The 14,322-nt window shown below is 37.5% G+C and overlaps 3 protein-coding genes across 3 annotated transcripts; all 3 read left to right on the top strand.

Annotated features, from left to right (window-relative positions):
- Window positions 1-459: 459 nt before the first annotated feature.
- On the top strand, window positions 460-5,475 carry LOC111789020 (protein DECREASED SIZE EXCLUSION LIMIT 1). Its single transcript, XM_023669632.1, has 13 exons — window positions 460-824; window positions 938-1,000; window positions 1,084-1,155; window positions 1,258-1,314; window positions 1,616-1,818; window positions 1,987-2,033; window positions 2,126-2,219; window positions 2,559-2,625; window positions 3,348-3,430; window positions 3,509-3,600; window positions 4,175-4,281; window positions 4,642-4,705; window positions 5,137-5,475. Exons 1-13 carry the CDS (start codon window positions 721-723, stop codon window positions 5,233-5,235), a joined length of 1,152 nt encoding a protein of 383 aa, XP_023525400.1. The 5' UTR covers window positions 460-720; the 3' UTR covers window positions 5,236-5,475.
- Window positions 5,476-5,619: 144 nt separating this feature from the next.
- On the top strand, window positions 5,620-7,451 carry LOC111789018 (aldehyde oxidase GLOX1-like). Its single transcript, XM_023669630.1, has one exon. The coding sequence runs from the start codon at window positions 5,697-5,699 to the stop codon at window positions 7,365-7,367; it is 1,671 nt and encodes a 556-aa protein (XP_023525398.1). The 5' UTR covers window positions 5,620-5,696; the 3' UTR covers window positions 7,368-7,451.
- Window positions 7,452-10,632: 3,181 nt separating this feature from the next.
- LOC111788891 (aldehyde oxidase GLOX) lies at window positions 10,633-12,567 on the top strand. Its single transcript, XM_023669462.1, has one exon. The coding sequence runs from the start codon at window positions 10,650-10,652 to the stop codon at window positions 12,324-12,326; it is 1,677 nt and encodes a 558-aa protein (XP_023525230.1). The 5' UTR covers window positions 10,633-10,649; the 3' UTR covers window positions 12,327-12,567.
- The last annotated feature ends 1,755 nt before the right edge of the window (window positions 12,568-14,322 follow it).

The raw sequence follows: 14,322 nt of genomic DNA, 5'->3' as shown, positions 1-14,322 counted from the left end.
TAAATTCTTTATGAGTGAACTGGCATGATTTAAAAACACATAAAATCGATATCAAATCAGATTATTGGGTTTTAAATTGGATTATAAACACAAAAGAATTAGTCATCAAATGATTACTTATGACTCTGAATTTCGTATTATCTAATATTATCTTTTAATTACTTTTTCAAAGGTGGCCCACTAGGCCCGCTGGTTTATTCTCTTTTGTTTGTTCAAGTAGGTGGGTGTTCATCATGAGGGACAAAAAGGGAATTCAATGTTTTTTTTTACTTAAAATACTAGACATTAGACACACAAATTGGATAACATTAAAAACATTGGAACAAAAAAAAAAAACATTTCAAATAAGTTTATTAATTATTAATTTAATTTTTTTCACGGTTGGTTATCTTTTAAATGGCAGGAGAGGACTAATACGAAGGTATTGTCGGCGGGAGGAATTGGTGGGAGGAGTGGGCTTTAGTTTTTCGCTATTGGGCCTGGGCCCATTTACAGAAAATGCGGCCCACAAGAGAAGCTTCCCAATTGTAGTTACTCCGTCTCCGATTGGAGGTCTAGGAGAATCCGACCATCGCCCCTCCGACTGGCTTTACAAGTCGTCGCCTTTTGGCGGTAAAGTTCAGAAACGCCGTCCAACTCCCGCGGTTGGTTTACCGGCACTACAAATTTCCTGGTGAAGAGAAGAATTAGAAAAGAAGGAAACGCGACGTTGGAGTGAGAATGAGTAAGAGGCCACCGCCGGACCCTGTGGCCGTGCTCCGAGGTCATCGGGCCTCTGTCACGGACGTTTCTTTTCATCCGTCTGAACCTCTTCTCTTTTCGGGGTATCCATTAGCTCCGATCACTCGTTGTTTCATTTTTTGAGCCTTTTGCTTCTGTTTATTTATTTGAAATATTCTGCCGGGTAGTAAAGTGTTGTAATTGCGATTCATATTAGCTCTGCAGATGGTGAGTTGCGTATTTGGGACACGGCTCAGCATAGAACGGTATCATCAGCATGGTATTGATTATTGCTTCGTTGCTTTTAGTTTTTGCTCCTTCTGTGTGTTGTATCTGATTTGTGATTGGGATAACTGATATCAGGGTGCATAGTGCGGCACACGGAATTATTAGTATTGCTTGTAGTCGTTCAATTGGGACAAATAGAGTTGTCAGGTGCTCTTCTTTCATATCTTCTTATCCAGTACGGAATTTTAGTTCATTGCTTGAATGGTTTGCGAGTTGTGTATGCTTATAGTTTAACTCCTCTGTGTATAGCCAGGGTAGGGATGGAACTGTGAAGTGCTGGGATATTGATGATAGGGCTCTGTCCAGGTATTTGCTGGTTTACGATGCTTTATTCACTAGAATTTTCTTTACTTTTTCCGGCCACGCATGTCCCTAACTTTAGACCATTTTAAGAACACTGTTGCAGTCTGCAGTATCTATGTTTTTACGAATAAATTCTATTGAACCTTACATGAAATTATCGTCTGAACTGTTTGTTCATCTTGAACATTCGGATTTTACGTGAGGCCCGTCTTTCAAAATTTCTAATCTTACTCGGACAATTTTTGGTGTCTTTCTTTGTTTTTGGTAATTCACATACGTTGTTGGTAATTTTTATGCACAACAGAGTTCCCTCTGTCACAATCAACACAAATGCCTATCACTTTTGCAAACTCTCCTTGGTGAAGCAGCCTTCTGATTTTTCAAGGCACGATGGTGGTCCTAAGTATAGTAATGATATAGACCAGAACCCCGTCGAGGTCGAAACTTTGAGCTGCAGTGGAGAAAAGACTCAAGAAAATTCTACTGAGCAGGCATGCATATCAGAAGGTTCTTTCAAGTCGATGGTTCATGTAATTTTTTTTTTCTAATGCATGTTTGATTATATATGCCTAATGTCTTCGCATTATCCATTGTTGAATAATGGTACATCTTCTAACATTGTTGTGATGACGCTAATTAAAATGGTGTTTTTCCTGACTTCTGCTGATAAACCAGCGGACGGACTTAAGTATGTGGCTGTTGCCGGGGAGCAATCTTCAGAGGTTTGTATGAAGATTATTCTTGTCTATATTTACCCACATACCATTGAGTACCGAGGCCTCGATTTCTTATTCTCTACGGTGTGTGATGAAAGGTTGAAATTTGGGATCTGAATTCTGGGGAAAGGTTGCTACGACTTCCTCCAAACTGTGAAGGGGATTGCCCAAATATCTCTACCAAGGAGAGAGGTTGGTTTCATTGGTTTGCTTAAACCATTAAGTATTTCTTACAACAATGTTTTTAATATCATTAAAGAATAGCTTTAACAAAATGACAATTAAAAGAACTGTAGTGTTATTATTAGTTATTAATTTTTTACTTGCATAGTTACCATTCATTACTTAATCAAATGAATTGATGAATTGACTTATCCTATTTGTGACCAAACGAGTACTTGTCTCTAATATCTTTTCTGATTCTATTCCATTTGTACAATCAAACATAGCCTTTAGTTACATGATCAATTTTGGTTTTTCTTTTCTAATTTTCATGCCGACTTTGAAATCTTAACAAATTGTCTCTGGCAGGATTGTGCATGGCAGTCCAAGCCTTTCTACCGTCTAAATCTCAGGGATTCTTAAATGTCTTGTCTGGGTACTTCTTTACCTTCATCCTTCTTTCTCTTCACTTATACAAAATGATGTAAGCTAAATTATAATAAATATCCGTTGCCCTTTGTTTCAAGAATGTCGTATTCTTTCAAAAGTTATAATATTATCTTTGGCCTTTCATAAACGTTTCGAAAATACCTTTGGAGTAAAAAAATCATTGTAATGTTGGACAAAAAGCCGATGTGTTTGACTACTATTCTTTCTTACTTAATTCATGCAAGCGTCCTAGTCACCTCTATATCATTCCTAGTCACCGAAACCGATATTTTGTCCCATAATCTAACACATCTTTACTTCAAGAATAGTTTTGAAACATATATGAAAGGTTAAGGGTAATATTGCAGCTTTTGAAAGAGTACGGGTATTTTTTAACCAAATGGCAAAGTTCAAGAGTGTGCTTTATAATTTAGCCAATTATGTACTAGTTAAAAATACTCAAATAGAACAAAGATGTTCATGTGTATCTTTCTCCTCGTCTCGTCATATTGCCCATAACTTCTTAAGTTGATCATTGCCTAACATCACATCATCTACCGTCCAAAAATTGGGACCACAGTTATACTCTCATAGTTTATCACAATCTTATTTAATGAACATGTATTCTGATCATGCCATCTTTGGTTCTTGCTTTACAGTTCATAGGCTTAATCAATTTCACTGTTTAATCCTCTAGAATGCAAGTTTAAGTTTCTTTTCATTATTTAGATACGAGGATGGTTCCATGCTTTGGTGGGATCTAAGGAATCCGGGTGTTCCTGTAACATCAGTGAAGTGTCATTCAGAGCCAGGTGCTTGTCTGAATATTCTGGACTTCTATGTATTCTTTCCTCAGTGAAAAGCCACGATTTTGATTATCTTGTTTGCAGTTCTAAGCATTTGCGTTGATGGATCTTGCAATGGTGGTATCTCAGGAGCTGCAGACGACAAAATTGTGACTTTTAGTTTGGATCATTCCATGGTATTTAAAGTGTACAAAAGTTTACTTTAAAAAATGACGCTACTTAAATATGATATATTAGTTCTGTAATAATGAAATATTCGGCTAGTAAAAAATTACATAACTTAAACCTTCCTTATGTAGTAAATAGGCTAATAGCTTATGTTGACTTATTCTAATATTAGATTTTTTTGACAATATGAGGGGTGGGTGAATGACTGTCCTAATATTCAGCTCAATAATTGTTTGGTGGAGGGGATGTTCATCATGACTCTTCAAATGCCTTTCATGAATCAATGAGAATATTTTGAATCTTGCATTCTTCCCAAGGAGAAGTTTTAATATGATAGTAAAAGGTGTTTGTGCGTGTTTCTCTATGCGATGAAGTTTTCATATGATAATAATAGAAGTTTTCTGATGGTCCCATTAGTTGTTGAAATGTCTGTAGATTGAGATGGCTTTATTTCATTGTTTACTGTCTATAAAAATTACGTTTATTTCATGGTCCATTACTAGTATAGATGCAAGTGTTTGGGCAACTGCCATTTTGCGCTTTTATATGTGAAATTTATTTTGGTTCTCTTGAGTTATAAAGGGGACATGTCTAGTGAAGAAAGAAATTACTTTGGAACGGCCTGGCATAGCAAAGGTCTCTATTCGACCAGATGACAAGATTGCTGCAACTGCTGGTTGGGATCACAGGTTAGCAATGCTATGCTTCGAAATTGTGTGGTGTGCTGTGTTTTATATATATCTGCTGTGCCTGTAAATATGCCCCAAAACGAAGATATTCAATCTCAAAGGAAGATGGTGAACGAAGTAGTGCTGAGCCAATGGAGAGACGTGTATCCCTGTGTTCTATTGTCTAGCTGTCCCAGTCAAACTACTCTTTCAAAAGATCTTCTATGAGATTGCTGTTGGAATGAACCTTTCAGCATGAAATCTTTAATGTTTCACGTGACTGATGTTTGATTGTTTATGCTGCATGATACTGTGAAATATGTGAAACATGATCCGAAAGATGATCTCTTGCTTAATTTGTTTTCTTTCTCCCTGTGGCAGAGTACGGATATATAATTATCGGAAAGGAAGCCCCCTTGCTATATTGAAGTATCATCAGGCCTTGGTATGACTTTCTTTATATGGCAATAGTACCAAACGTTTTACATTTAGCTTTTTTTCTTCTTTTCTCTCTTCATACTATGTGTGCACCGACTTCGTTTCTAGTTTTCTGTGGATCTTGATTGTTGATGAGGAGATGAGAATTCTGGCATTCCTTGGAACGGAACAAATTATCAAACAACTTTTCATTTTCTTAACAGCTTTGAAACTAGCTTTCCATTATACAATGGGTCATTTTGTTTTCTTCATGGTTCGTTTAGAGCCTGGAAAATATAGCAAAAGGATTTCACATCTACCCATGATATATTTGAAGTGGCTATGGCTACAAACTCGTTATTAGTCCATCTTATATTGCATAATCTTCTTCCTGCTTCTCATTGTTCAGTAGTTTTTTTTTTTTTTGGCTTTTAAGCGTATTGCTTTCCATATTTGCAGTGTAATGCTGTATCATACTCGGACAACTGTAAATTAATGGCATCTGCGTCAGAAGACAGAACAGTGGCACTCTGGGAACTCTATCCTCCTCGAACTTGAATTCAAATGGCTGCCGTTGTTTCTCGCTTGGGATGAGGGTATAGGCATCTGACTTACCATGCCCTCTGATGTACCTTTATTTATTATTATTATTTTCTTTTTTTTTTTAATCTTTTTAATCTTTTTGTAATTTATTTCACTGTGGTGCATTTACTGATAAAAGGTAAAAAGCACCCTTCCAACTTTTCGCATCTGTAGCATCTCTTCACTTCACGGAATGAGACTTTGTTGGGGCTCTCAGTGTTCTATAGTTGGTATTTGATCATAGGAGACTGAGATATTATAGGTTACGCTAATTGTTGTTCATGTTTCTTCTTGAACTCTTCAAGAAGCTAATCTTGATTGAGCGTTAGGTTCTGCATGATAGATGCCGGTTAATTTTGGCTTGCCCAATTGAATCTTCTTGGTTCTTTCTTGTTCTTTAGTTTCATCGCCGTCTCAAGATCGTTCTTTTAAAAGATATGAATAAGCAGTCGGTGGTTCTGTTCTTCTGCCATGTGTTGCTCCTCGCCGGAATGTCTTTTTCCCATTCCACCTGCACCGGCTACTGGACACTTTTGCAGGACGCCATCGGCATTTCAGCCATGCACATGCAGCTACTCCACAACGACCGTGTCGTCATGTTCGATGGCACCGACCTTGGCCCATCGAACGTGTCGTTCCCCAAAGCAAAGTGCTCAAGAATCTACAATGGACGTCGAATCGGGTTCGATTGTACTACTCATTCTGTCGAGTACGACGTCGCCACCAACTCATTCAGGCCACTCGCTATTCAGTCAAGTATGTGGTGCTCGTCGGGTGGAGCTGTGCACTATGGCGCTCTGGTTCAAACTGGTGGTTTCAAAGCTGGCGACCGTACCGTCAGGATCTTAAAACCGTGCCGAGGATGTGACTGGGAAGAGATTCCGATGGGGTTGCTCACCCGCCGGTGGTATGCCACCAACCACATTCTCCCCGATGGCAGCCAGATCATAGTCGGCGGGCGGAACAGCTTCAGCTATGAAATCTTTCCTAAACCTGCATCGTTTTATTGGCATTTGGCGGAGACTAAATCTGCAGCCAAGGCATATAGTTTGCCGTTCTTGGTGCAAACCAACGATGGCGAAATCGAAAACAATTTGTACCCATTTGTGTTTCTTCATATCGATGGGAGTTTATTCATATTCGCTAATAATCGAGCCATCTTATTTGACTACTCCAAGAACAGGGTTCTTAAAGCCTTCCCGGAAATTCGTGGCGGCAATCCGAGGAATTACCCGAGTACTGGATCGGCTGTGATGCTTCCGTTGGATTTGCAGGCGAAATCCATTGAAGTGGAGGTCATGATCTGCGGTGGAGCTCCAAAAGGAGCTCATATTAAAGCTCGCAATGGAATTTTCGTCAAAGCACTCAAAACTTGTGCAAGAATCAAAATTACCAGTCCAAACCCCAAATGGCTCATCGAGATTATGCCACTTCCCAGGGTTATGGGCGACATGTTGTTGCTTCCAAACGGCAACGTTTTGCTGATCAACGGCGGGTCCTTCGGCACCGCCGGCTGGGAACTTGGCCGGAAACCGGTACTGAACCCGGTTCTGTACCGACCCAACAAACCACCCGGTGCAAGATTCGAAATGAACGCCCCGAGTAAAATCCCCCGTATGTACCACTCGACAGCGATCTTGCTTCGTGATGGCCGTATCCTCGTCGGTGGGAGCAACCCGCATCCGGTTTATAATTTTTCCGGCACACTTTTTCCGACGGAACTTAGCATAGAAGCATTTCATCCTTCATATCTTGACCCTCAATTCTTGGCCTTACGTCCCACAATACTAACACCGTGGTCTCAAATGATGCTTCTCCACGGACAAACTTTCAAGGTGGAGTTTACGGTGATCGACGAATTAGACCCGACGGAAGTGTCGGTAACCATGTTGGCTCCGCCGTTCAATACCCATTCATTCTCAATGAACCAGAGGCTGTTGGTGCTCGGCGTGGGCAATGTGACGACGAACATATGGCCGGATCTGAAGTATGAAGTGGAGGTTAGCGCTCCTGTTGGCAGTAATATTGCACCGCCTGGGTTTTATCTATTATTTGTTGTTCATCAGTGCATTCCCAGTGAAGGCATTTGGATTCAAATACTTGGATAATTGATTTCGCTGTTCCAATTCTTTTTCGAGGTGGATTACTGTTTTTGTTCATATTGGTTATATTCTTTGTAATTTGCCTTCATATTTTGAATCATAGTGTATGAATAATTAAGGTTTAACAATTTAAAACCACCTATGAATAAGATGAAGAAATCCATGTACAATGCCAACATGCTTTCGTATAAATTTTGAATTTGTTAGTTAAAATACTGTAATTTTTTAATTAAAAAACTGTTGAAATATTGTAATCTACGGACCCATAAAATGTATGTCAATTGCGTTGGCCACGATGGTAACAATCCACCCACCAAAACTGACTCTTAGATCCCACATTGATTAGAGAGGAGAACAAAATATTTTTTTCTAAAGGTGTGAAAACTCCTCCCTAACAATTGCATTCTAAAAACGTTAAGGAAGCCCGAAAGGAAAATGGACAATATCTACTGGCAGTGGGCTTGGTATCAGAGACGAACACTGGGTGGCGTGCCAGTGAAAACACTGAGCCCCAAAAGGGGTGGACACCGGCAAGTGTGCTAGCGAGGACGTTGAGCCTCGAAGGGAGGTGAACACTGGATAGTATGTCAGCGAGAACACTGGGCCCTGAAGGGAGGTGGATGGTAAGATCTCACATCAGTTGGAGAGAGGAAGGAAACATTATTTATAAGGATGGGTGAAGCATTATAAAGGTCTAGAAACCTCTCCCGATGCGTTTTAAAAACCTTGAGTTTCCCAAACTAAAAAATGAAAGCCCTACTAGTAGTGAGCTTGAGCTGTTACACAAGTACACAGTTACCCAATTATATAACGATAATTGACATTTACTAAATAATATTATTGTATCCTAAATGTACATATATAATATTATTGCTTTGTCTTTTATTTATGATATTATTTTTTTCTATTAAATAAAAAGGAAAACATAGATATAAAGAAAATAATCAAAGGTTGCCTTGTTCAAGTTTCGAACCATAAACAAGTTTATCGACTTCATTGCAACCATCATTATCGCTATATCTCATCCATGTTTGAATGGATATTTTATTTTTTAATACTTTGTATAATTTTTTTTCTTTTTACAAGAAATATATACATAAACTCCATGTGAAACGAAAGCAGATAAGAAAACGATGAATATATGGTAATTTAAAAATAATAAAATGAATACTTATTTGCTAAAAAATTATTAAATATATATTTTTCTATTTTCTAATAATCAATGGTCTATATTTGATGGGCTCGATATTATTATCCATAGATAAGATTATGATTATAAGTTTTTATTTATGCATTTAATTTGTCGAGTGAAAAGACATTTGGAATGTTGAGAGATGTATTTCTTAGTATGACTTAATTAAAAATTAAATATTAAAAAATAGACTTATCTATCACACTTATGGATATTACAATACTACCCTTATCATGTCTAAATCAGAAAATTCTAAGAAATAATCAATAGCTGGAAGCGTTGAAAAATAAATAAATTAATTATAAATCAATAATTGGTTTGAAAAACAAAAAAAAAAAAAAAAAAAAAACCATTGCTAAAAGCTTTGCCGTATCACATAAGATCATATTAAATAATATTTGATGACTAAGTCTCCGGCACGTCACACAACGGTTCCTTTTTAAATTTTATATATATTATATTAATATTCTATATGAAGCGTTGGGTGAGAAGCTTTGGCCTCCAACACACACAATCTTCACTATATTATATTTTAAGTTTTTAATTATATGTAATTTAAAAATAAGAATAATCGTCTTACAAAATATTAATTTTTTTCCATCTTCAATGCACGGTACAAAGTATCCTCCGCTGCTAAGTTTCACAGTTTATCTAGGTGGGTTGTTTATAGCCAAGTGTCGGATGTCTCGGTCAAAACGTGTTGTCCATGGTCGTATACTCGTTCCAAACCCCTTTTACTTATTTTCCTGTATAGTTAGGTCATTACTATCTCTGTCATGTCATTATGGAGTAGAGGACCGTTCATTAAAATCATATTTAGACCCCATAGCTAAAATACGCTAAAATATATTATATGAAATGTGACTGGTCATCAATTGTTTTTACTCGAGCTATATTCTATCAAAGTTGTGGTTGTTGTTTATATGCTTTTAGTCTATAATATTGTTTTCAACGCATTTTATCACATACACTTTTAAAAATATTTTATCTCAAACGTGACCCGAAGCTTAATCATACATTTGAATTGCTATCTGCAGCCAGGATAATATGGTAGTGACACTAAACATACACGATTCACCGTCAAAATAATTTCTCATACGTACAATTTTAATGTCACTCACCTTACTAATCCAACATTGTTTAGCTTGGCCAAAAACGAGACGTGTTATCATTAATATTATTATTTACGTACAAATAAATTCAACTTCGACATCCTAAGGGTGTTTTAGGCATATATGCGTCTTGTAAGTTTTAGTACTTATATTAATGCTTTACTTTCTATTTTTTATATTGCTAGTTAAAGATTCTTACAATATACCTTTTGTTACTTAGAATAATAAATAATAGATGCAAATTGATAATTAAAAAAAGGACAGAATATTACAGTCTAACATGAACATAACCTTTTATTTTTTATTAAAAGATTAAATATTTAAACCCTTACAAACTTAAAAAAGAAAAAAAAAAACATAAAATTAAATTAGTTATGGATTGAAAAACAGATCAATACGGGTTGTATTAACACAAAAAAATAATGTCGGGTCAACCTTCCCAATAGATCAACATAATCGGGTGATTTTAAAAAGAATTTGACAACAAGTAGCATTTATGAAGCGGACTAAGTGAACAAGACAAGGGCATATAAGACAACAATAATTTATTTAATGTTGTATTTTATTTATTTACCCTTGTTTTTATCTTAATTCATTTAATCAAAAATTCAAATAACCTCACGTCTTTTCAAAGCTAAAAAAAATTAAATATATTACACACCCTAAATTCTTTTGAAAATATTATTTAAATAATATAAAATAAAAGCACCCCTTCGATAATAACAATAATAAAACCACCCATGACTACTTATTAATTGAAAATTCAAATTCAAAGTAAATTGAAAATTCATTCATCCATATTATTTGAAAAGTTGCAAATTAATCTTAAAATGTTGGATAATTTTTTTTAAAAAAATAGTTATTATTATTATTATTATTATTATTTGGAAATTCAAAGGGTTTCGTCAATCCCACGCATTTTGTTATTCGTGCGAGCCCAAAACATGTATAAATAAACAAGCCACCGCCCCATAAAACCAAGCCATGCATACCCATCAAAACCAGATCAAAAGCACTTCCAAAGCTGCCATTATGTATAATCCTTCCATAATTTTATCACTCTTCTTTGCCCTCATACTCTGCTCGGGCCTGCCTCTCACGGAGGCGGCCGGCGGGAGGTGGCGGCTGCTGCAGAAAAGCGTCGGCATTGCCGCCATGCACATGCAGCTACTTCGAAACGACCGCGTTGTGATGTTCGATCGCACCGATTTTGGTCCTTCCAATCTTTCTTTGCCTGGAGGAAAATGCCTTAGAGACCCTAAAGCCGTCATAAAAGTCGACTGTACGGCCCACTCAATCGAGTATAATGTCATCGCCAACACTTTCCGACCACTCATGGTCCAATCCGACGTTTGGTGTTCCTCCGGCTCTGTTTTCACCGACGGCACTCTAGTTCAAACTGGCGGCTTTAATTCCGGCGAACGGAGGGTCAGAACATTCGAGCCCTGTTCCACCTGCGACTGGAAGGAGATTCAGTTGGGATTATTAGCCAGGCGGTGGTATGCTACTAACCATATTCTCCCCGACGGTAGACAGATCATCATCGGCGGTCGGAGACAGTTCAATTACGAATTCTACCCGAAAAGCGCCGCAACTCAAAAATTGTTCAATTTGCCCTTCTTGGCAGAGACCAACGACAATAATATCGAAAACAATTTATACCCATTTGTTTTTCTTCAACCGGATGGGAATTTATTCATATTTGCCAACAATCGTGCGATTTTATTCGATTACACCAAAAACAGAGTCGTCAAGACATTTCCGGCAATTCCCGACGGCGAGCCAAGGTGTTACCCGAGTACTGGCTCCGCCGTGATGCTGCCGTTGAAATTGGATGCTAAATCCATCGAAGTTGAGGTATTGGTGTGCGGCGGAGCTCCGAAAGGGTCTTATACTAAGGCCAATCGAGGGGTTTTCGTTGAGGCATTGAAAACTTGTGCCAGAATCAAAATTACAGACCGGAATCCCAAGTGGGTCATGGAAACAATGCCGCAACCCAGAGTGATGGTTGATATGTTGTTGCTTCCAAACGGCAACGTTTTGCTCATTAACGGAGGCTCCGCCGGTACCGCCGGGTGGGAACTCGGCCGTAAACCGGTTTTGAACCCGGTTCTGTACCACACAAACAACCCTCTCGGTCGGAGATTCGAATTGCAAAATCCGACAACGATTCCCCGAATGTACCACTCGACAGCGATTCTACTCCGCGACGGTCGTGTTCTAGTTGGCGGCAGTAATCCGAATTCGTTATACAATTTCACCGGCGTTCTGTTTCCAACTGAATTAAGCTTAGAAGCATTTTCCCCTTCGTATTTAGATCCTGAATTTTCATTTCTCCGACCAGCAATCCAATACCCAATTTCCCCGGCGAAGGTCCGCCATGGACAAGCATTGAAGGTGGGCTTCACAGTCCCCGGAAAGGTCGCCCCGACAAAGGTGTCGGTGACGATTCTGTCGCCGGCGTTCAACACTCATTCGTTCTCCATGAATCAGAGGCTGTTGAATCTGGGGAGCAGGGCGTTTAGACTCAGAGGGAGTTCGAAATATGAAGTTGAAGTTACAATTCCGGGATCACTTAACGTTGCACCGTCGGGGTATTATATATTATACGTCGTTCATCAGGAAATTCCCAGCGAGGGAATTTGGGTGCAAATTGCTTGACCCAAACTACACATCAGATCCGTGTGCTTCGTGTTTTGGCTCAAATATATTTTCATTTGTGCTTTGATTTTTAATTGTCAATACTTAATATACACAAGGAGAAATTGATTTGTTTCTCAAGTAAATAAAAGTTGTTTGTTGTTTCACAGATCATCGTAGGAAGAGGGGTGAATTTGTAAATTTGGTTGGATGTAAATATTTTATATAATAATAGCTTAAATTCTGATTGGTGTTCACTTTACTACACGGGGTTGTCTTAGGAATCAATATTAAAGGTAAAAAAATGATATGATTGATGTGGGTATGGTTTAATAAATGAATGACATTAAAACTTTGGTCTAAAATAGGTGTTTTTGTCGTCGTGGTTTCCTAGATGGGCAGTCTGTTTTGCTTTACACAAAATTTGAGTTGTATGGGAGAGAAGGAATCGACGATAAAAGAACGTGTATTGACCCATGTCAATCAAATTCTAGCTTCTTGTATTAAATAGAAGTTTGCTTCGTCTTTTACTGTTTTCATAGATGCCTTATTATTCAGGGTTAAGATTTAAGTTTCTTGATTCGTGATATTAACTGTCAATTAATTGAAGATAGATCGTGTTAAATTTTCGTAATTTGATATATATGATAAAGATTTGAACTTTAAAATTTTAGTCGGAAAAAAATCTCAACTAGATTAAATTTAGTAATAATTTGAATGGAAAGGAATAGTTGAGTAGACATGAATTGGTTTAATTAATTTAATTAATGGTAACATAAGCATATAACTATTTTTAAGGAATCGGGTTTGTTGGAAACTTCCACTTTGCAATAGAAATTAATGTCGGGTGTACCATAATGATTATTATTATTTTTTAAATGGTAAAACATATAAACTTTATAATTCAGTAGTAGACAAAATTAAAATAACTTAAATTATAAATGCCAAGTCATACTAACATATAAAGCTTAATATATTCTGCCGACTTTATCATATAAAAGAATATAACCCCAAATGTACACACATCAAATTAAAATCCATATGAAAAATAACCATGATTATTATTTTTGGTTTCGGGATAATCAGAATTTAATTAATTATATTAAAATAATGGGACCGAATTCAGAGGATAGAAGCCGAGCCAGAATGTTTGTCGGGGAGAATTAGAAGTGGGGGTGGCCCGAACTGAGCCTGAGGCAGGCCCATGAGATAAGTAGGCCAGGCCCATTTCGGCCTTTTTATTTAGTTGGATCGGGCCCATGGTGTACCGTTTATCCACGACAAGATTGATAATCGCGAGGAACAGTTAATCGGGTCACGAGATGGAGACAACGTCGTCCGACCGTTCCAATTTCCAAATCGAAGAATATTCAAACTCTCTCCTTCGCCTTTTCTTCCACGGTTCGGTTACTCACGGGGTTTTTGCAGTTGCAGTCTTTTTTTAGTTTTAGAAGAGACAAAAATTTAAAATAAAAAAAAAAAGAAAAATGATATTTTTAAATTTATTTGGAAAAATAAATGGCAGCTACCAGCTAGTAGGAGGAGAAGGAACGGTCAAGATTTAGGAAGAAGACGAGACGACGAATCAGAAACACAAAGAACTAATTTAAAAAAAAAAGAAAAAAAAAAAGGTTTATTTTGTTTATGAATTGAAAAATCATAATTCTCGGAATACCCAAAAACCAATCCTTCCCCTACCCACCACTTTTGGTGTTTGGTTTCTTTATTATTATTATTATTATTAAAAAGATTTATATATTTGCGGAGCTTCCCATTTGGATTAGGGTTTCTTCTTGCTTCACCTTCTTCGTCCTGGAGTGAAAAAAGCTGATACCTTCCCGATCTCTTCTACTAGCCGTTACACTTCTCATTTCCCGCCAATTTTACCTGTTCTTTACCCATTTCCATACTTTTATTTTTCACCCCCTTTCCCTTTTCTCTTCCTCCTCTCGTTTTTTGTTGCCGGCGTCTTTTCAACTTCTTTTTGACCCTTGCTCTCTCTGGGCTTCCGGGTAAA

The sequence above is a fragment of the Cucurbita pepo genome, chromosome LG02 (genome assembly GCF_002806865.2).
Source record: "Cucurbita pepo subsp. pepo cultivar mu-cu-16 chromosome LG02, ASM280686v2, whole genome shotgun sequence".
NCBI lineage: Eukaryota > Viridiplantae > Streptophyta > Magnoliopsida > Cucurbitales > Cucurbitaceae > Cucurbita > Cucurbita pepo.
The sequence above is the reverse complement of the archived record's forward strand: the minus strand, read 5'-3'. Positions and strand labels throughout refer to the sequence as shown.

What these genes read in the sequence shown, in the direction of transcription:
- LOC111789020 (XM_023669632.1), top strand. Translation starts at nt 721, where the DNA reads ATGAGTAAGAGGCCACCGCCGGACCCTGTGGCCGTGCTCCGAGGTCAT. An exon ending in GAAGTGTCATTCAGAGCCAG is followed by an intron (nt 3,431 to 3,508) that starts GTGCTTGTCTGA and finishes TCTTGTTTGCAG; the next exon opens with TTCTAAGCATTTGCGTTGAT. An exon ending in TGAAGTATCATCAGGCCTTG is followed by an intron (nt 4,706 to 5,136) that starts GTATGACTTTCT and finishes CCATATTTGCAG; the next exon opens with TGTAATGCTGTATCATACTC.
- LOC111789018 (XM_023669630.1), top strand. Translation starts at nt 5,697, where the DNA reads ATGAATAAGCAGTCGGTGGTTCTGTTCTTCTGCCATGTGTTGCTCCTC.
- LOC111788891 (XM_023669462.1), top strand. Translation starts at nt 10,650, where the DNA reads ATGCATACCCATCAAAACCAGATCAAAAGCACTTCCAAAGCTGCCATT.